Here is a 22,506-nt window from a genome sequence, read left to right on the forward strand (position 1 = left end):
TAAAATTGCCAGTCAAGCTTTCTTCTCGGCAAAGGCAGAGCCTGAGTCTCTCATGGAAGGAGAGTGCCTTAAGGGGGCCAGACTGGGTGTGCAGGAGGCAGAGGGGTGGGTGCCCAGGGCCAGCCCCACTAAGGGTGGGCAAACAAGTCCATGCAAGCATGGCCACACTTCTAACAACCTCGTTTAGAAAGTACTTTTATACAATTTCTATTACAGCTTCTCATTTGAATCTCAACAACCTCTTTCAAGACAATAGATTGCCTTAAAATTGTGTTCTAAAAATCTCATCCTGGGAGAATATGCTCTGTTGGAATTACCCATCCTTGGTTTTCTATTTCTGCCTCACCAGCTATGCATCTGCTCAGGGTTATGGGAACAGTAGTCTGACACTAAATATTTCAGATTCATTTATTGTTCTTTTTCTCTGTGATTTTCAGTATTTGGGAGAATAAATAAGCCCTTAGAGCTGGATGGGGCTCACTTTCTAATCATAATGGCAGGAAAAGAAGCATGAGATTGCCCGCTCACCAGAGGCCACGCTCTTAGGAAGGATGAAGCAAAGGTTACATGGGTGTAGGAGCCGTGTGGCCTAGAGAGATTGATCAGCACGGCAGGACTTTGGCAATAAAGCATCTCCCTCCCAGCACCCCGCAGCACCTCTGCACCACTGCACCACTGGACAGCCCAATCGCACATGCTAAACCTTAGAATATTTGTGCATAGCCTCCTGCCTACCAATTATAGCGAGAGTGACATCCGGAGAGCTGCCTGCCCAGGGAAAGCCCAATTTTAGCTTTGCTCTGCTAGTTCCTGTAATCATGAAACAGATACAGAGTCACAGAGTTACCTGCACACCCTTTGTATATGTAAATATTGTGTGTATGTGTACAAATGCCTAAACATATGTGCACATAGATATAGGGGTAGGCAAAAGTAGTTTTATAGCTGTAAGTAGGTGAAATAATTTATTCTTATATTATTAATTAATTATTGTATTATTTGCCTTATAAACAACTTTGCCCACCCATGTATATGTATAGAAACCAGAATAAGCCCTAAAATGACTTTCATTTGAATGGCAGACTGTAACCAGTCTTATTAAATAAAAGCCTCGTAAGTGCTTCTTGTGATTATTCTGAATGTCGAATTAAACTGTCCCAGTGCTCATTTGTAAAGAGAAACTCTGTGTTGGACAGAGAACTCTGATTGTAATAGCACATTGCCCCCTGCTGATCACTTTACCAAAAAATATCACTATTTTGTCATGATTTTTAGATTTAATATGCCTATGCTACTTTTTGAAATTTATGCCCAAACTTAGTAAGACTACATCATAAAAATCCCACTATTTCAGTCTCTCAGCCTTCCACCTGCAAATCCAATTTTTGAGCCATTCTATGGTAAGTTAAGTTCTTAGCTAGAAAATTAACAAAACTTGCCCCCTCCCTCTTCCCCTTCTGTCAGCTAACCAGAATCAGAATATGCCACTGGGAGGATCCCCGAGTCTATAGTAAGATGTACTTTTTCTCAAGGAAGCATCGCTACTTTATACTCTTTAGTCTGGTCCCCTTCCATCCCATAGACATCTCAGGTTGCCCTTAGTGACTGATCTTTATCAATTCCATTGGGGTGCCACAGACTCTGTACATACCCATCCAGGAGGTGAACCCATAGAAGCTGAATGTATCAGAAACTGTAATAAGGGTCTCTGTCTCCATCTGTGTGTTGCCTGACCTGTGAGTCCCACTGTAACTCAGGGAATATACCATCTTTGGGTGGTACAAGTCTGCCTGAACAGGGATCTCCTGCAAGAGCTGGCCCTCAGGCACATAGGGTCTGACCGTCAGAGACAGCCTTACCCCAGCTTCCCAAGGCTGAAGAGCTACACTGGACTTTCATTTCCTTCTCAGAGTGCCCTGCAGGAACATATGGCTACGGCTGTCGCCAGATATGTGACTGTCTGAACAACTCCACCTGCGACCACATCACTGGGACCTGTTACTGCAGCCCAGGCTGGAAGGGGGCACGGTGTGACCAAGGTAAGGATATTAGTAAATAATGACTAGCACCTCCTATTGCATGACCACCCCCTACCACCCAACATTAAGTGTTTTCACCTGTGTTAGCTGATGTACTCCTCCCCACCACTCTGTAAGGCATAGCTTGTTAATTTATTTAGTGGCTAGGTGGATGCCTTATTATTGCTCTCCTTCCAATGAAAAAATGAAAGCTCAGACAGGTGGAGTAATTTGCCCAAGTTGGTGCAGCTACTGTAGAATATGTCAGGGCTTTGATAGGAAGTTTTCCAAAGTTCATGAACTTCCCACTGTGCCTACAGTTGTTTTCAGTCTTACTGAGGTATAATTAACCTATAAAAAGCAATACGTATATACAATTATACTATATAAAGATGTACAACATATATATATACCTATGTACAACACATATGTACAGTAACAGAGCATACAATTTGCTAAAATCTGACATGTACATATTTGTGGAACGATCACCACAAATTAAGGTAATTAACATATTTATTACTCCCAAAAGTTTCATATCCCTCTCTGCTACCATTACAGTATCCTGGGTCCCAAGCAATTCAATCACTGATCTACTTTCTGACACTGTAGATTGGTGCAGTTTTTAGAATTTTACATAAATGGAATCATACTGTATACTTTGCTGATCTGATTTTTTTTTTTTTTTTTTTACTCAATATAATTATTTTAAAATTAAAGCATGTTGTGGTGTACATTAGTGGTCTGATTCATTTTCGTTGTTGAGTAGTATTCCATCACATGGAATACACTCTAATTTGTTTGCCCATTCAACTGTTGATGGACATTTGGATTGTTTCCAGCTTTTGGCTATTGCAGATAAAACTTCTGTGTCCAGTAGTGTATTGAGTTTTTGTATGGACATGCTTTCATTTCTCTTAAGTAAACTAGTAGGTGTAGAATAATCAGGTCTCGTGATAGGCATGTGTTTAGCTTGTTAAGAAATGTATATCCATAGTTTCTAACTAGGATGTGTATCATTATCACCTGAGGATACTTCTCCTGTATTTCATCCCACTTGGTCTGATTCTGGGATGAATGGGGTCTTTGAGAAAGTGCTTCTCATGTTTCTAAAGCATGACCCCCAGAGAGTTCCTACTGCATGCGGTGCCCATCAATAGGTAATAAGTGTAATAAACTCATGGTGTGTAAAGGCTGTAGAATTCATATGGTATTGTAGGTGAAGCCATCCTGTACTGTAGATTGTGTAGGTACTCATTTTATTTTCTTTCATACAATAACTTTTACATGCTCAGGAATTATACTTGACCATCATAATAATAGGATGTTATATTCCACAATCACATCATTATTACAAGTGCATTGTCATCACACTCCACTGCTCTTGGTCCTCTGTGTTCCAGGGCATACTGTCTTATGAGAAGGTCTAGCATGTAGAATCACAAAGTTGTAGGGACCTTTGAGCTGGAAACACCTCCATGGAGGCCAGTTTCCTCATTTTCAGATGATAAAACTGCAGCTTGAGAACTTAAGGGGAAGTTCAGAATATCTGAATCGATTTTCTTCCACTCTTAATCCATATCTTTTGTGTCTTCACTTGATGAAACAAGAGGAAGAGCTGTGGAAAACTGAATCTTGACTTCGGTGAGTTAGCTCTTAGGGTGATGTTATCAGGTATTATTGGGACAGACCTCTCTGTCATAGAAAATAACTGCAAAGAACAATATCTTCTGAGGTAAGAGCCCATTGAAATCAGCATAAATCCTGATCTTGGACTAGATTTAAAATGAAGTTATTCTTGCTTGGAAGGAAAATTACTATTAAAAATGCTAAAGATAGACATAAAATGTAGTCAGTCTGTTAAGACATTAAGGATCTAGCCCTTCATAACCGTAATACTGTATAATAAATAAATCACAATAAAAATTAGATGAGGTATTAATCCCAATTAGTTGTCAAAGTGTTCAAATCTGATATATGTGAGAAGTTCCCAAATCCTACTATTGGATCTTGGGGTTCAGGAACTCCTGTCTCTTTTTTGAGGCTTAAAGCAGCCTCTCTCTGGGCATAGACGAGCCAACAACATCCGAAAATGAGGGAGGTTTGTTTTTCCTTCACGCTTTGTTTCCAAATTAACATTTCGTGAACTGGAAATATCCAGGTCTGAGCCCAGCGGGAGGTTTTTGTAACTAGAGATCAAACATTTATCCAGCGCCTTGTCATCCGTAGTGTGGTCTCTTTTTCTCCTTTTTTTAGCTGGTGTTATAATAGTTGGAAATCTGAACAGCTTAAGCAGAACCAGCACGGCCCTTCCTGCTGACTCCTACCAGATCGGGGCCATTGCGGGCATTGTCATTCTTGTCCTGGTTGTCCTCTTCCTGCTGGCACTGTTCATTATTTATAGACACAAGCAGAAGGGAAAGGAATCGAGCATGCCAGCAGTGACCTACACCCCGGCTCTGAGGGTCATGAATGCAGACTATGCCATTTCAGGTAAGACTGCCGTCATCACAGGCATTTTACTCCTGGAAACGTAAGGTTTTCTGACCTGGCCCTTTGAGTTGTTTGGCTGTGCGGTCTGGTTACAGTCAATTAACCTTGAGAAAATTTTACGTTCAGAAACAATATGTTGTTTGAGATGTGGTTTGTATGTTAACAGTAATAATATCATTTACTTGTCTTCTGGGAGGATTTTTAAATTAGGTTCATTATGTAATTGCCTAGACTTTGGGAATTTCCACCTAGAAGAAGTTTCACTGGGCACCCAGTCCCAAATTTTTGTCACATGGCAGGGGGACAGGGAAGGGAAAGGAGGGAGTGGCTGTAACTTTACCAAGGTCGTGGAGCACACCAAGCAGGAGGACCAGGTCTTCTGTCTCTGGCCTTGGGTTCTTCTCACCTTCCTTCCAGCCTGTCCTGGAGCCCACACGAATCATTGACTGCATAACAACCAAGTTACATTAAGAAGCAGTTTTTTGGTTTTAGCAAGAATCAGAGCATTTCTTTAAGAAAATTCTTGAATCTTCCTTTTTGTCACAGGTCCCCATAAAAGTACATTTTTAAGTGACAAAGTCAATCATCAGAAGAAGTAACCACTTAAACTAAGGAATTTAGAAACTTAAAATATTTATTAACTTTGGGGCAATTACTGAAGGAGTTCTGGGATGTCACGTGTTTACGTGTACACTGATTGTGGGGAATGCATGAAGTAGCTGTACAGACTATTGCAGTGCAAAATACTGTGTCAAGAACTCAAGTATTTAAAAAAGAGAAAAAAGAAAGGAGGAAATTTACAGCCGAAGTTGCTTCAAAGTGATGCATTCCCAGCTTGTACAAGCCCCAAAGCGAAGAGCAGGTAGTTATCTCTGGGTATTTTCACACCTTTCAAGGAGGCAGGTAGGAAGTCAGACTCCTGCTGCTTCTAGAAGCTTTGCTGAGTATACTGGGCAGGAGGCTATCCTGCCCAGCTTGTGATATGGAAGCAGTTCAAACATTTGTTCTCATTCTTTCCCTTCTCTTTTTTTCTACCCAGGTGTAGGGGGGCCTGCCATCTTAACCATTTCCTTCTCTTCTTGCAGAAACCCTTCCTCACAGCAATGGTGGAAATGCTAACAGCCATTACTTCACCAATCCCAGTTACCACACACTTACCCAGTGTGCCACATCCCCTCACATCAACAACAGGGACAGGATGACCATCGCCAAGGTGAGAGGAAACAGCTCAGGTCGTTTCAGGTAGGCAGGGGAGAGAGAAAGGAACAAGCAAGTGTGGAGGGCTGCTGTTTGTCAGAGACTGTTCTAGGGACTTTATATCTATTATCTCATTTATTCCTCTTAACAATCCTGTAAGTAAGTGTGTATTAGGATCTCAAGTTTAATGACAAAAACCGGAGTAATGGAGCATTGAAGTCACGTCCCAACATAGCTCCCCAGCTAGTGGGTGAGGCAGCTGCAATGTGAGTCAAGGTCTCTCTGTCTCTACAATTTGTACTGTTTCCATCGCACCGCTTTGGGAAAATGTTTCTAATATTGCATGAGGTTTGAAAATAATGTCTCATAGCAGAACTGTAGCAGACTTAATCCTGGGTAAAATTGCCAAGTTCATCTTTTCTGACCATCTCTCTCCTGGTGCTCTTTCCCGACCAGTTAGTTGTACTTTTATAACAACAACAATATGTATTTATTTAGGCTGATCCACATGCAACTGCATTTTTGTAGGTCAAAAATGATCACATAGAAACAGTATGCCAAGTGTTTCTAATTATTTTACAGAAGAAAGTGGTTTCATCTTCCCACTAATCTTATGAATCAAAAGTGGTTATGATCCTCATTTTGTAGATGCACGGAGAGGTGGGATACCCAGAGCTGCCTAGAGTCCCGAGCTGTTCCTGTAGTACCGCCCAGCTCGCCCCAGGTCCCTTCCACAGTGATCTGAAATCCCCAACATATCCCCCTTCCAATTGCACCGAATCTCTATTGTCAAATGCCAGCTCTCTCTGAGAAGAAAACTATGCTAATAAAATTAATTTACTTGCAATTAAGTTAATGCAGCTGGATTTTAATTATAGTGCCTCATAGTTAAATAGCACTTCACATTCCGCAGAGACTTTCATATTCCTCATTTCATTTGCTCTTGTTCACATTCAGGGAGAGAGACAGAGTAGATAATCATATCCTCATATTTACAGCTAAGAAAACTGCTAAGAGTCACTTGTGACTCACACGAGATCATACAGTATTAGATGGGAGACACCAGACCAGGAATTTGCTTTTTCAATTTAAAGTTCCACATGTGTAAACCCAGATAAGGTCTAGCTGGTGCAGAGTAACAGCATGAAATGGGGAAGCCACGGCAGCGGAGGAAACCGGTGGGGCTCCTGCCGCCCTCTGTGTCCCTCCAGGTCAGAAACAGTCACCTCTGCCCCTTGGTCCAGACTCGTTTAAGGACCAGTCATGAGACATGCCAGGGACTGGCTTTCCCCAGGTCAGGAGCATCGTGCTATGCCACCTTGTGGTCTCTTCTTACATCTTTTGTTGTTTATATTTTTAACAGTCAAAAAATAATCAGCTGTTTGTGAGTCTGAAGAATGTGCATCCTGGGAAGCGAGGCCCCGTGGTGGGTGGCACCGGCACGCTGCCCGCGGGCTGGAAGCAGGGTGGCTGCCTCAGCGAGCTGGGTGAGTGCTCCAGCCCTGTCCTCAGCGGGGGCTGTTCTCTCTTACTCACCTCTCACAGCCGTAGGGTTACGTCTGTGCCGAAGGGATCTCTTAAAAACATGCATGAAGAAAACAAAATAATAGACTTACACCCGACCCCCATATGGGGCTTCTTACTGTCCCATATGCCTTAGTTATTCAACATTAATTGAGTTTCTACTATGTGCCAGGAATGATAAAATGAGATAAGGATCTCTGCCTGCTGGTAGCTTACATTTTAACTCTCTATTTTAACTTACTTAATTCTCCAAAGGACACTGTTAGGGTAGGTACTATTATTATCATCATCACCTGCACATCACAGTTAAGAAACTGAGTTTTAAAGAGGTTAAGTAACTTGTGCTTAAACCCTGCTCAGTTGTAGAACTGGGAGTTAAACCTAATTAGCCAGGTTCCAGGTTCCAGGCTCCTCTTTGCTCTCCTTTAATATGGGCACCCATGTGTGAGGCCCCCCCAAGTGAAGAAATGGAGATACCAGCAGGAATATCATAAGCTGGTGGTTCTCAAGCGTTTTGTCATTGGAACTCTTTCACACACTCTTAAAGGTTATCAAGGACCCCAAGAACTTTTGTTGGTATGGGTTATAGCTGTTGATATTTACCATATTATGAATTAAAGCTGAAAACATTTAAAATAGTTATTTATTAATTTATAATAAGCATCTCTTCAGGATAACATAAGATGCATTTTATGGAAAAATTATGAAAAATTACTTATTTTTCCAAAAAATAGCGAGAAGAGTGGCACTCTTGAGCACTTTTGTCAATCTCTTTCACATCTGGCTTAATGAAGAACAGCTAGATTTTCATTCTGCTTCTGCATTCAGACAGTAGTGACCTAACACTCGTTACAGCTCCTAGAAAACTCCACCATGTACTTGAGCGAGAATGAGTGAAAAGGCAAACAGTGTTGTTATATTATCATGAGAAAAGCTTTGATCATGCAGCCCTCCTGCAAAGGGGCCGAGGATCCTGGACAGTATGTAAGACCTGCTGTGATACCCCACTGAGTAAGTGGTGCCATTTCCAAGCATGTGCATCTTATTTTCATGGAGGAGCTTGATGATATAGAAGCAAATGTGTGTGGTACCTCATGGTTAAAAACCCTTTCATGTATATTTATTTAGTGGTGAGGTTGCCATGAAGCCCAGTTACATTTAAATTTCAAATAAGCACGGGGCATACCTATACTAAACACTATTTCTTGTTTCTCTGAAATTCAATTTAACTGGCCTTCCTGTGTTTTTATTTGCTAAACCTGGCACCCCTACTGGCCCTTCCATGAATATTGTTTTATAGAAGGAAAAACCGGGACCCACAGAGAGGTTAACTGTCCTGTCCAAGATTTCCTGGAAGGGAGGGGATAAAGCTAGGTCTCGCAGTTGGGCCTCTGACTGGCCCTCCTCATCCCCCATCTTCTGTGACAGATGTAGGAACCAATCCCATGGACTCTGAAATCCCTCTCACTACTGAAATGCAAATGTTTAAGAAGGAAAATGAGTATAAATTCTTAACTTTTATCTGCATTCTATACCGATATTATCAATGGGATGTGTATTTCTACACACTTACAGTAAAACTATAAGATATGCTTATTCAGCTTTGGCTGGTGTGGCTTGGTTGGGCACCATCCCACAAAGCAAATTGTGGGTTCATTTCCCAGTCAGGGCACATGCCTAGATTGCAGGTTCAGTCCCCAGTTGGGGTGCACACAAGAGGCAGCTGAACGATGTTTCTCACATCGATGTTTCTCTCCCTCCCTTCCCCTGTCTCTGTCTCTCTCAAAAATATATACTTATTTATAGTATACTTATTTACAACATACTTTTTGGTGAGATTATTTAACATTAAGGAGATTTTTTTAAAGTCTAAATCACATTAATAATTTAGTTGAAAGAGTTACCTGAATTGATATTCAGTAAAATACCACAAAGTACTCCTGAGGGGAAAGTCCTCTTTTTCAGCCTTCCCCTACTGTAATTTGTTCTGACTCCAAAGCACACAGTCATTGCAATGATCACAAATAAACAACCTCTGCTTTCTGTCTCAATGAGACCCAAGGGTCATAAAATCTTCATTGGAAATTCTGGATCTCCTTGGTTTGTTCTATTCCAAGAACAATTCTGCATTTAATGTCTTTTAAAGTTGTTGCACAGAAAAAATCTTCTCTTACAAAGAAGAGAGTAAGGCACATTGTAGATGATGAAGTGTGTGGTTGTTTTAAATGATGGAAAAGTTGTGGTGATATTGTTGAAAAAGCCCTGAACTTGAACCATAAAAGCCCCTGAGATCAATTCCTGGCTCTTATATGATAATAGGTCAAGCAACCTCTCAAGACTGATTTGCTCATGTGTAAAATAGGGATATGATGATTGTGTTCTGGCTCATTTTTTATTAAAGTGAGCATTTGAAAGCACCTGTCCAGAAACTGAGGCACATGGGAGTTTATGGGGAAACCTACCTGCTCCCTTATTAAAACAGCACCCTGATTTTCAAAGGCAGTGAAGAGAATCTGACAGGGGTATTTGGTCTCACAACCCCAACTCTTGTTCCCTAATATACTATCTACCCCACGCTGCTCTCTGAAGGCTCATTGTAAGCTAAAGCCAAAATGTACATTTAACAAGACTTTGGTACAATTAGGAAATGGCTAAGGGAATTTGACAAAGAGAAACATAGACAGAATTCTTTGACAGGGAGCTCCAGAGGCGACAGCCCCTGCCCATCTTCATTGGGTCCCCTTACAAAGTCTGGGGATCCTCAAGACCACCCTCAGGATCAATAATTTGCTGGAAAGTCTCACAGAACTCACCCAAAAGCTGTTATCCTTATGGTCACAGTTTACCACAACAAAAGGATACCAATTAAAGCAGCCAAGGAAAGAGATATGAGACAGAGTCAAGTAAAGTTCAAAGCATGAAACTTCTAGCTCTCCTTTCCCAATGAAATCATGCAAAGTGCTGATATTTCCTGGCAACAGTGTGTGGCAACACACAAAGTATTGCCAACCAGGGAAGCTCACCTCAGCCTTAGTATCTGGAGTTTTTATGGGCTCTTGGTCACATAGACTTGGTTTACTGCCCATGTGGTTGACCTTTAGTCTCCAGCCCATCCAGAGGTTGAGCTGATACCTAGTGGCCTAACCCCCTCCCCCATCAATCACTTTGTTGGACTACCCAGTGCAGCCCTAGGCCCCCAGGTAAACAGAAACGCTCTTAAGGAGCAGGGTGTTCCAAGGACTTAGGGCTTGCCTCCCAGGAACCGAGGGCAAAGGCCAGATCTCTATTTGGTAAAGTTAATTCTTCCCTACACACCCTTTTGTTCTGCCTTCCTATTATAACTCAGTGCCTTGCCCACCATTTGGGAGCTTGGCTAGACTTCACAACCCAAACCTAAGAAAGTGTCCCTGAGAGAGGAAAACATTCCCATTTCCTGTCCCACGAAGATTGGTATGAGACCCACCTTCTCCACCTGAGGGATTCTCCCTCTTTCTCCACAAATGTGTGCCCTCAAAAGGGAATCAGCATCAGAACCTGAGTTTAACGTCACTCTAAAAAACAACTACACAGTTGGTACGGAGTCATCTCTTTCCCATTCTCATAATTATTTGAATGTTCATCACAAGTCATTACTTATGTAACAGAACCCTTGGGCTGCTCCGATTGAAACGGAACCCACGGGCTGTTTAGTTAGGGGTCCGATTGCCCGCCGCCAGAATCATAACTCTGAATACCAGAGTTTGGTGAAAAGAAAAAGAATTGTTTATTTACACATAGTCCTGCCTCCCCCTCCCAGACCTGGCCAGTCTTAGGAAAGTCAGAAACACCGTTTCCCTACTTCTAGGGACAGTTCAGCTTTACCAGTAGCTGCCAATCACTCAGTTCTGATTGGGGAGCTCCTTTCTGCGCTGTGGTGCCCTCCAGCTCTCAATGCAGAACCGCCTTGATTCTCAGCCTCCTTGTAAACTGCCTTCTTCCTGCAAACCGCATGGATCTCCTCTCCTCAAAGCAGCCTGGCAAGAGCCTCTTCTTAAAGCAGCCTGGAGACCCTTGCCCCTCCAAGCCACATGGAGGGAACCCACCAGAGTGAGAGCCAGAGAGTGAGGGCGTGAGGGCCAGAGAGAGAGAGCCTGAGAGAGAGAACCTCCTAGGGCCAGAGCCAGCCCAAAAATATCCACAGCTCCTTCTCTCTTCCTCCCTGCCTCCTCTCCCTCCCTGCGTCCTCTCACCCAGTGGGTGTTGCAAACCATCCTGACCATTCACAGAACCCTACATAGGCTCTGTCTGCTTCTTCCATACCACCCCACAGTCCAAGACCCCTCCCAGACCTGAGCCTTGGAAGTAAAGCAGATCTTTGCAACAATGTTTCCAGCCACTAGCTCCGGGCATCCAAGGGCACCCAGAAAGCTGCTTCCTGCTCCCTATCTCCCAGCCGCAAACTCTGGGGTTTGTTTTTGGACTCCCCTGTTTCTGTAACACTTACTCTATTTTTAACCTAGTTAATAACATTCCTTTCAAAGATAACTAAAAGGCCTTAGAATGCTTACAGATAGACTAAAGCTGAGATGCAGTAAGTGTTACAGTAATTGAAACACCATTCATTTATATGGCGCTTCAGAGTTTACCAAGCCTGTGCTATTTTTCACTTACTGATCACCACAAACCCATAAGGCTTGGAAGGCAGATTTTGTTTTCCTCATTTTAGAGAAAAGAAAATTGACACTCAAGAGAGTTGATCATCTTGCCCAAGGTCATGTGGCTAACAAGAAATGAAATTAAGTCCTTCATTTCGGTTCTAGTCCTGAGATGCACTCTCTACTGTGCAACTTTGAATCAAGTGTACCGATTCATCTATGCCTCAGTTTCTATCCTATATTGATCAGCCTTTTCCAAAGTCATGGTAAATGAGCAGGAGAATGATCAGAATGATATATGTGTATTTTTAATTCTATGCAGTGGGGGTATCTGGCATGAGTGATCTGGTGTCAAGGTTTGAAGAGCAGCAGCCTTAGCGATGGGAAGGAAGAGGTGCCCCAACCTTCTTCCTCTATGACCTTGAAGTATTAGATGGGCTTTCTCTTGCTTTCAGTTATCACTGGGTATCTTTTTCTTCCTTTAACACAGGTGCTTTTGGACTGGACAGAAGTTATATGGGAAAGTCCTTGAAAGGTATGGTGTGAGTTTGAGGAAGAAATACATTGATTAAAATCATAATTTAAAAATATATCTCAGAGACTGAAATAATTTGCTAAATGAATAAGAGTGGCAATGTAGAAAAATGTAGAATTGTTAGTGTGGTTATTCCAGCAAACACATAAACACGTTTGACTGACGTCAAGACAGTGGCCATAGGTGGATCTAGTTAGAGCATAGGTCTTTATGAAATCTTTATGAAACAAAGGTTTCAGCTTGCTGGGGAAAGACTCACAATATGGCTAACAGGAGAGAAAAAGAAATAACAGGGAAAATAGGAAGAGATCAGCATGGTTACATGTTCACCTGCTCTTCAGGAAGAATTTGAGTAATAACTTCAGGTGCCCAGGATGGAGGTTTTACAAGGAATCCTCACAGTGCAAATGCCTTCATCTCTAGGATAACAGAACTTTCTTGGGCTCCTGGGTCCATCAATAGATGGTTTCTCGATTGAAGCCTTTGAGAATTTGGGTATTATTAGTAAAATGGAATGGAATTACTTAACTTTATAGCACATTCACTCCAAAATAATTGAAAAACATTTAGTACTATTTTCAGTGTATGTAATTAAGTAAACTACCTACAAAGATACACTGCCCAAGTAATTATCACCAAGAAAAGAAAATAGCATTGCTTAGTACACCTGAAACTAATACAAAATAGTGTTGAATGTAAACAGTAACTGCAAAATAAAACTTTAAAGATTTTACTTATTTTTAGAGAGAGGGGAAGGGAGGGAGAAAGAGAAACCTTGATGTGCAAAAGATAGTTAATCAGTTGCCTCTCGCATGCCCCCAGCTGGGGACCTGGCCTGCAACCCAGCCATGTGCCCTGACTGGGAATCAAACTGGTGACCCTTTGGTTCACAGTCTGGCACCCAATCTACTGAGCCACACCAGCTGGGGTGCAAAATAAAAATTTTTAAAATAACGTTCATGAAATAGCATTTTGTTTTATCCACATCTCTCTTTACAGAGTTGGGAAAGAATTCTGAATATAATTCAAGTAACTGCTCCCTAAGCAGTTCTGAAAACCCATACGCCACTATTAAAGACCCACCTGTACTTATCCCCAAAAACTCAGAGTGTGGCTATGTGGAGATGAAGTCACCAGCACGGCGAGACTCCCCGTATGCAGAGATCAATAACTCAACTTCAGCCAACAAGAATGTCTATGAAGTTGGTAAGTTCTCCTAACCGAAGAAAAAACCTACTTAGGAATTAAAAAAAAACAAAAAACTTCAAAGTCTTTGAAAATACAATAGCATTTAATATAAACCTCATTACAAATAACGGTCGATATTTTTAAGGTAAGCTGTGTTTACAATTGATCATATTACTTGGCATCAAATGCATTATTCAGGGTAACACCACTTAGAAAATTTAAAGGAAGTTTTCTTATCTCCCACCTGGTCACCCATCTTTTGTTTTGTAGCCATAGTCAATATTTTAGCTCGTGTGTGGAACAGTGTATGTGTCGTATTAGCTAATATGTCGATTTACCTAAAACAAATGGTTCTGCTAATTAAACAGGTGGTTCCAGTTCCTGGTTGCATTCATTATTTTAATATAATGCTTTTAGAAGGATTGAAACAATTTACTTTAAAATTTTTCTAATATATCAGTAAGAGTCTAAGATGTGAATCTGATATAAATTAATAAGAATCCAATTTAAAATCAGAGATTTTTATTGCTTCTTGCAAGTATAATTTGGAGAAAGTTAAAATATATCAGAGCTATCAGTGGTTGGATAATAGAGCTATATATTTTATTTTTGTTACTCTCTATCTCTGTATCAGTATTATGATTTAAACTTGAAAAACTTCTCTACTACTTGTAAAAAAAGTGGCAAATTTAACTCTAGTAGCTAGTAATTCATTTTATGCTATAGACATGTCACTGAAGATATATAACTTTTTAAAGCATTAAGACAGCTTTTTAAAATGGAAGGCATAGGGAACTAAATGTTATAGAAAAGTCAATAATAGTCCCTTTGAACTGTCCCATAAGCTCACTACAGTGAGATTGGAGCTGGACTGAGAGCCCAGGTATTAACATGGTAAACTAATGTTTCCATGAATTGAGTTAACCTATAAGGGTCTCAGTCTTCTCATGTGTAAAGTATGAGGTCTGCGCTAGATTATTTCCAAGGTTTTTCAGACAGTGGTTCATGTCCAGGGATTCTGTATATTTCCTTGATGTATTCATCCCAACCATACCCAGTGGTATTTGTATCCCCACCAATGGTGCTTGTTCTGAACACCATTTGTGGGCATCAGTGGGTCTGCCTATCACAGAGTACTGATTACTTTTAAAAGGATACTTTGTTGTTAAAATATTTTATCATATTTTTATAAGAAACTCCTCTTGCATATTTGAAATTTGCAAACAATGCCCAATTCTATTTATTAAATTTTTTCATTGCTGATAAATTAATGTGTCCATGGTTGCCACAGAACCTACAGTGAGTGTTGTCCAAGGAATATTCAGCAATAATGGGCATCTCATCCAGGATCCATATGACCTTCCAAAGAACAGTCACATCCCTTGCCATTACGATCTGCTGCCCGTCCGAGACAGTTCACCCTCCCCCGTGCGAGAGGATGGAGGTGGTGGCGGCGGCGGCGGCAGCAGCAGCAGCAGCAGCAGCAGCAGCAGCAGCAGCAGCAGCAGCAGTGAATGACACCAAAGGACCACTTGGTAGCCACTGGAACCCTTTCCAGAACTGCAGTTCAGTTCTTCCCCAGCCTCAAGTTTGCCACCTTATGTGATGTTAATCCACTTGGTAGGCAATTGCTGGACGTAAACCAGAAAGCTCAAAACTGAGGGTGACCGATTATAGGGCCTTTTGTACAGGTGGCTTGGAAGGAGATACCAGTGTGATTTTTTTCCATTCTTGTTAGTTTTAGAACTGCACCCATGAAGCATGACTTACTGTAAAATCTTGGCCACAAGCATGAACTTGCAGAACTCCTTCAGAGACGTGGGTTGCAGTGGACATTGGTATTATTGCTTGAAAAGCTAAAGTTAAAATGTTTCCTTTCTCATTGGCATTGTAGATCTGTACCTAGAATTGTGCAGTTGACCATAAAATTTAGTGTGAATCACTAAACATGTAGAAGAAATGGGGCATATTATTGAGTCCTGATTATTTGTTGTTGTTTTTTTAGCTGGAGTCAGCATTGTAAGGATAATATGCACCCAGGAGGAAACAGTCTTTCAAGTGGCATAACTGGATAGACTGAATAAACTCTAGAAGTGGATAGAAAATTTAAATATGACCACTTTAAACTTTTTATATAATGAAGAAATGTACAATTAGAATTTACTTTAGAAATACTAGAATTTTTACAGGAATCAATATGTGCCAGATAGAGGTGATTTTTCTCTCTGTTTGACCGTTGGCCCACTTTAGACCCGTGACATTATTCTGATCACTGTCCCCATCACACACATTTACCACTTGAGATCCATAACATATCAGTAATTATTTCATAAATATAGAAATGAAATAATTTTATTTTTGACAGACTGGATTGAATGAGTGTATAATGATTGGAAGAGATTGTAAATTTTAAGTGTAAAAGGACACTTAAGTTTTGTAAACCATTAGTAATACGTGCTGTAATATAGAATTAGCAGAAAGTTTTTATTAATTTTTCCCTAGAAGTGACTGAAATATTTTTATGCGTATTTGAGAAAAGGGCACTTTTCTTTTATTAATTGTTGATTTAGAGAAACTATGCTTAAGCTGGTCTTTTGCATTGCTAATATTACATGTACCCCATTTTTCTTTAATTTGTATTTTCATGTTTAAGTTGTATATTCTATGTTTTGTAGTGTTTGAATTGTTAATGAAAAATATTATATGTTTGTTGTTTCTTTTATTATTGCCACCTATCTTTTTGCTTGATAAAAATGTGTTCTTTTTTTCTTCTGGAGGGAGGAGATGAAAACATATAAATCAAATTTTTTAAATTGGTCATTACTAAAATAGTTCAGAAACCATAGATGAATGACATAATTGAAATAGAAAAGCTTTTTAATATTCTAAAATGGAGTTCTTTGATCTGTAGGTTCTGAGTCTTGCTTAAACCAAGGGCGAGGAAAGTGGGAAACTATTGTTACTGTGTGCCACAATGTGATCTTACTAAAGACCTTCTTTGGGGTGATCATATAATTGGTCATCCAAACTGGGACACTTTTGAGAGTGTATGAGGGTACTATTAGTAATTATCCTGCAATGGACGTTCATCTGGACTGTTCCAAGCAAACCAGAACAGATGCTTGTCCTTTGCATACCTATGATGGAATAACATTTTCACTCCAGGGTAGTTGTCTCATGAGAATGACATTGCGAAGGTTGAAAGATGAAGCAACATCATAAGAGAAAGAATACAATGATCTTCAATCTTTTAAAGACACCCTGTGTGGTGTCCTGTCTCAATTAGTCAATTAAAAATATATATGGTACACCCATTCTGCCGGTAGTGTGGCATTTTCACTGCCAGTCATTGAGGGGGGCTATCCAGTGATTCCATGCCACACACCTGCACCTGCAATAGTGGTCTGGTCAGGTGAATGATAGAACAAACATTTAGAGCACTCACTCCTTTGATGGCTTTCTCATTTAGGGAGCCCCAAAGTTAATTCAAGAGAATATGGAATTGCCTGGAATACACCTTAGAAACAATCGATTTATTCGAACAGTTAACCAGTGCCTGACTCTTCCTTGACAATAGAGTACAGGCATCTAATGGAGGCACTTGTTAGTCAATAGCCATAAATTGTCCTTTTTGGTAAGAAGAAAATGACATTTTACCCTTCTTTTTTTAGGGATCATCTCCTCAGATCTCCATGGTAAGCTTGAGTTTCCCCATTACTCCCTGGAGATAAGTAAAATAAAAATTTAAAAACCATCTGTTTCTTTTCTCATTCTACTACAAGAAGGAAGAAAGGGAGGGAAGGAGGAAGGGAGGGAAGGAGGGCAACAGCAAGTTAAGTATAAAACCTGGGCAGCAGATATAGACTCCCAAGCGGCACCACCATCCATTCCTGAGTGTTCTTGCTGACAAGTCAATTGCTCAGGTTGGCTACTGTCCTGAACAAGGGGTTCTTACTGATCAAGGTTCACTCAGGACTTTTCAAACATCAGAACAGAGCATTTTGGGTGTTGTAAAACTACATGTTGCATTTGGAGAGCTCTAGTTGAAAAGTCAGACATTTTGATATATTACTAGGTCTGTCTGGAAAAAGTCCAGCCATTGTTAATGTAACGAGAATGGTTTGGGTGACATTCAGTGTAACCTTGCAGCCAAGGAGAGTGGACTGGGATGTGCAGTGTGAATAATGATGACTTCACTGTACTAGTCAGTGGGGGCAGTAGTTGCCATTGAGTGAGCATGTGTACTGTGTGGCCATCACTTTCAAAATTACTGAGCAAGTAGAGTGACAAATCTGCAGCAAATTTTGTGCTAAGTTTGAACATTCCTCCATGAAAACTATTCATTTGATTCAGTAGGCTTTCAAGGATGATGAAATAAGTGCAGTGCATGTAAAAGCATGGCACAAATGCTTCAAAGATGGTCGAGAATCTGTTGAAAATTATCCATGTTCTGGAAGGCCTGCAATAAGCAGAATGCCTGAGAATGTTGACCGTGTACAGACTGCAATCCACAAAGATCAGCAACTGACAGTGTGAGAACTAGAAGCTGATCTGGGAATTCCAAAAACTACTGTGTAAGAGATTTTGACTCAAGATCTTGGCATAAAACATGTCATAGCAAAATTCATCCCATGGCTTCTGCTACCAGAGCAGAAGGAACATTGTGCTGCAGTTGCTAATGACTTCATTCAAACTGCTACCAATGAACCAGATTTCTTCAAGAAGGTCACAACCAGAGATGAATCATAGGTCTACAGCTATGATCCAGAAATGAAAGCCCAGTCATCCCAATGGAAGTCTCCTGGTTCTTCATGCCCAGACAAGGGACAGCAAAGTTGCAGCAAGATCAAGACCATGTTAACTGTGTTTTTTGATTGGGAAGGTATTGTCTATCATGAGTATGTCCCTCCAGGCCAAGTAATTAACAAGGAGTACTATCTCAATGTTCTTCATTGGTTAAGAGATGTAATACAACAAAAACAACCATAACTATGGGCAGCTGGTGATTGGCCACTTCATCACAAGAATATGCCCACTCATGCATCTTGTCTCATGCAGAGTTTTTTGGCAAGACATCAAATCACCAGGTGACTCAGCCCCTCTACAGCCCAGATTTGGCACCTTGCAAGTTTTGGCTTTTCTGAATATGCAAATCACCTTTGAAAGGGAAGAGATTTCAGGTGGTCAATAAGCATCAGAAAAATATGATGGGGAAGCTGATGGCAATTGGGAGAGCTATGTGAGGTCCCAATATTAATGGGAGAAACCTGGTTCTTCTTGCCAACACAGTCAAGAAATATAGATCAGCAAGTCTGTAAGCATGTAAGCAGGGTTTATTAGTGATATGTTCTCATGTAAGAGAATGAGCCTTGTTGAGGTGGGGGTAAAAGACATAGGTTCAGGGCATGGTAAGTTAAGGGTGGCAAGAGCATCAGGTCCTTTTTTCTGAGGACGTATATAGTTGATGGGATGTGGGTAAAGAAGTTACATATTGATCGATGGGTAAAGATGGTGCCAGCTTTCCCAGGGGGACATGACTACCCAAAATTAAGTATATGTGGGGGTCTGTTAGCCCAAATCCTTATTTTGCCCCAGACTACTTGTTCATCTTGTTGTAAAGCAGATATGTGACAGGAGGCACTTAATTAAAGTTGGGGCAGTTACCCAAAGTTTTCTATGAGCTTTTTCTGTAAGCACCAGAGACTCCCTAGTAAAACAGATAGTGACCAGCGGCAGGCAATTAACCAAAGCCGTTTTATGGGTTGCTTACTTGGGCACTGCGGACCCCTTCTTCTTCTCCCTTCCAGGCCTTGGGATGAATACAGTTTCAAAGGCTTGCTTTCCTAGATAGTGGAGATGATACATAGAATTTCAAGGGCTTCCCTCCTCCCGTGTTAGCATGGTGTTTCTTGTGATGTGGGAACACCTGGCAATATTATTGGACCAGGCTCAGGACTGCTGAGTTAGTGGGTGAGATGTATCTCCCTCCTCCTCCCTGCCTTGGTTTACTATCCATCCTACCTTAGTGCTAAAAGGTGTTTCCTGGCAACCAGAGTGTTAGACACTGACCAGCAACAGCAGCACAGTCTGAGTTCTTCCTTTGCTATCTCCCTTCTCACCAAGGTGCCTACTTTGAAAAGAACTGAGGCGTCATTGTCCTATGTACAATGTTTCTCATGTCTTGTATCTTCTTCAATAGATGAGTCTTATTTTTCATATTACATGGTTGGCTACCTACTGGACAGACCTCGTAGGTTTGGTTAAAAAGATAAATACTTTTGTCAGAATGAGAATTAAAAGAAAGGAAAAAAGGACCTGACAAATTTCCCCCCTGAAATTACCATCTCTAGGAATTTTTCCAGATAATATTAAACGTATTTTGATGATGATGTAATTCTTCCTACACAGTGAGTCTATTCTCATAATGTTTGAACCCATTTTAATTTAGGATCCTAAAAATAATTTTCTATATCCTATAGTGTTCAAAGAAGTGAATGATCTTGGTAATGCCTGGCTTAAGCCATTCATGTAGGAATGTGAGCAAAACTACTATTCTTTCCCTAGTGGTTGGTGTATCAGTAAAATTTGTAAGCTAGTATTTATATTTATATATAAATACATCAGAACTGGCCCAAATGATAACTGTATGTTTGATTTAATTGGAGAATGTGGAGGATGTTATTTTTAGTTAATTATATGATAAGAAATATTTCATAATTATTTACCATGCTTGATATAAATCCCTCTCTCATGGTATAATAGTAGTGTTAACAGAGAGTTCAAAGTACTTAGCACTATCTCTATGAAAATTATATTCATAAATTTTAGGAAAAGCAGCATAGAATTTTCTAATAGGACAGTTATAACCTGTTCCAACAAAATCTATTAGCACAATGACTGTGTGTTGTGAAAAATGCAGAGAACTTTACAAAAATATGATCATTTGACTCCAAAGAGCCACAGTAGTAGTTGTTAAATTATTAGGATTTTAAAACCATAAATATTGCAAAAATCTCACAAAAGTATCACAATATCATTTAGAATTCATGTTGATATTATAAGTCTGTTTACCCTTAAAGTAAGATTAAGGCATAAAAAATTGAGTTTTAAAGTTAGGTTTTTTAAGCCAGTAAACGAACTACTTATTTACAAATTATTTACTGATGAAATCAATGTACTTTTGCCAAAACTATATTGAAATTATTTACAAAACAGTGCCCAAAACTTTACATAGGAGTTGCTATATTCCAGAATTAGTTATGATTTTTAGTTTTTACAGAAATGATCACCAAAAATAACAAGTGCAAGGGCTGTAATTTATAATAGAGTTGGCTTATATTTGGAGCTATATAATATATTTAAAGCAGATTTTTATAATTAAAAATAACTTTTGATATCTTCATAAGAATAGTTCTATTCTTTTAAATAATGCTTTCAAAGCATTAAATAGTACTGCATAATTTTTTGTTTGTTTGTTTGTTTGGGTTTTTTTGGTGGATTTTTTCCAAGTTTCTATATCTTGATATTTTATTGTTAGTGTATAAAAATGTCTTTGATTTCTGAATATTGACTTTGTATCCCACTATTTTGCCAAATTCACTTATTAGGTTGAGTAGTTTTTTTGAGGAGCCTACACATCATCTGCAAATAATGACAGTTTTACTTCCTCCTTTCTAATTTGGATGCCTTTTATTTCTTTTTCTTCTCTGATTGCTGTGGCTAGAACTTCTAAAAGTATGATGAGTAGAAGTGGTGAGAGTGGACATCCTTGTCTTGTTCCTGATCTTAGGGGGATAGCTTTCAGTTTTTGCCCATTGAGTATGTTGTTGGCTGCAGGTTTTTCATATATGGCCTTTATTATGCTGAGGTATGCTCCCTCTATTCCTACTTTGCTGAACATTTTATCGAAAATGTGTGCTGTACTTTATCAAATGCTTTGTCAGTGTCTATTGATATTATAATGTGATTTTCATTTTGTTTATGTGGTGTGTTATGTTTATTTATTTGTGAATATTATGCCAGCCTTGCATCCTTAGGATGAATCCCACAGATCACAGTGTATGATTGTTTTAATGTATTGCTGGATCCAGTTTGCCAATATTTTGTTGAAGATTTTAGCATCTATGTTCATCAGTGATATTGGCCTGTAGTTTTCTTTCTTTGTTGTGTCTTGACCTGGTTTTGGAATTAGAATAATACAGGCCCCATAGAAAGAATTTGGGAGTCTTCCCTCTTCTTGGATTTTTTGGAATAGTTTGAGAAGGATAATAGTTAGTTCTTCCCTAAATGTTTGGTAAAATTCACCTGTGAAGCCATTCGATCCAGGGCTTTTGTGTGCCGGGAGTTTTTTGATTATTGCTTCAATTTCACTAGTTGGTATTCACTTATTCACTGCTTCTTGATTCAGTTTTGGAAGATTATATATTTCCAGAAATTTGTCCATTTCACCCAGGTTGTCAAATTTCTTGGCATATAGTTGTTCATAATAATTTCTTATAATCCTTTGTATTTCTGTGGTATCATTTGTGATTTCTCCTTTTTCGTTCCTATGTATTTGGGTTCTTTCTGTTTTTTTCTTAAAAAGGTCTGGATAAAGGTTTGTCAGTTTTGTTTATCTTTTCAAAGAATCAGGTCCTGGATTTATTGATCCTTTGAATTGTTCTTTTAGTCTCTATGTCATTTAATTCTGCTCTGATCTTGATTATTTTTTTCCTTCTATTCACTCTAGGCTTTGTTTGTTGTTGTGTCTCTAGTTCTGGTATATGTAGGATTAGGTGGTTTATCTGAGATTTTTCTATATTTTTCAGGTAGGCTTGTAATGCTATGAACTTCCCTCTCAGGACTGCCTTCACTGTGTCCCATAGGTTTTAGGTTCTTGTGTGTTCATTTTCATTTGTTTCCAGAAATTTTTTTATTT

The 22,506-nt window shown here is 39.8% G+C and overlaps 1 protein-coding gene across 1 annotated transcript in view; it reads left to right on the forward strand.

Moving 5' to 3' along the window:
- The window catches only part of MEGF10 (multiple EGF like domains 10), a 129,580-nt gene extending 113,377 nt beyond the window's left edge, over positions 1-16,203 (forward strand). The window contains exons 18-24 of the mRNA XM_090279072.1: positions 1,911-2,039; positions 4,275-4,511; positions 5,597-5,724; positions 7,072-7,195; positions 12,357-12,401; positions 13,401-13,607; positions 14,881-16,203. Of these exons, the coding sequence (XP_090135198.1) occupies positions 1,911-2,039; positions 4,275-4,511; positions 5,597-5,724; positions 7,072-7,195; positions 12,357-12,401; positions 13,401-13,607; positions 14,881-15,107 (1,097 nt within the window). The 3' untranslated portion in view covers positions 15,108-16,203. The remainder of the gene's footprint in view (positions 1-1,910; positions 2,040-4,274; positions 4,512-5,596; positions 5,725-7,071; positions 7,196-12,356; positions 12,402-13,400; positions 13,608-14,880) is intronic.
- The last annotated feature ends 6,303 nt before the right edge of the window (positions 16,204-22,506 follow it).

This window comes from Furipterus horrens, unplaced genomic scaffold, assembly GCF_987537825.1.
Source record: "Furipterus horrens unplaced genomic scaffold, mFurHor1.1.pri manual_scaffold_5, whole genome shotgun sequence".
Taxonomy (NCBI): Eukaryota; Metazoa; Chordata; class Mammalia; order Chiroptera; family Furipteridae; genus Furipterus; species Furipterus horrens.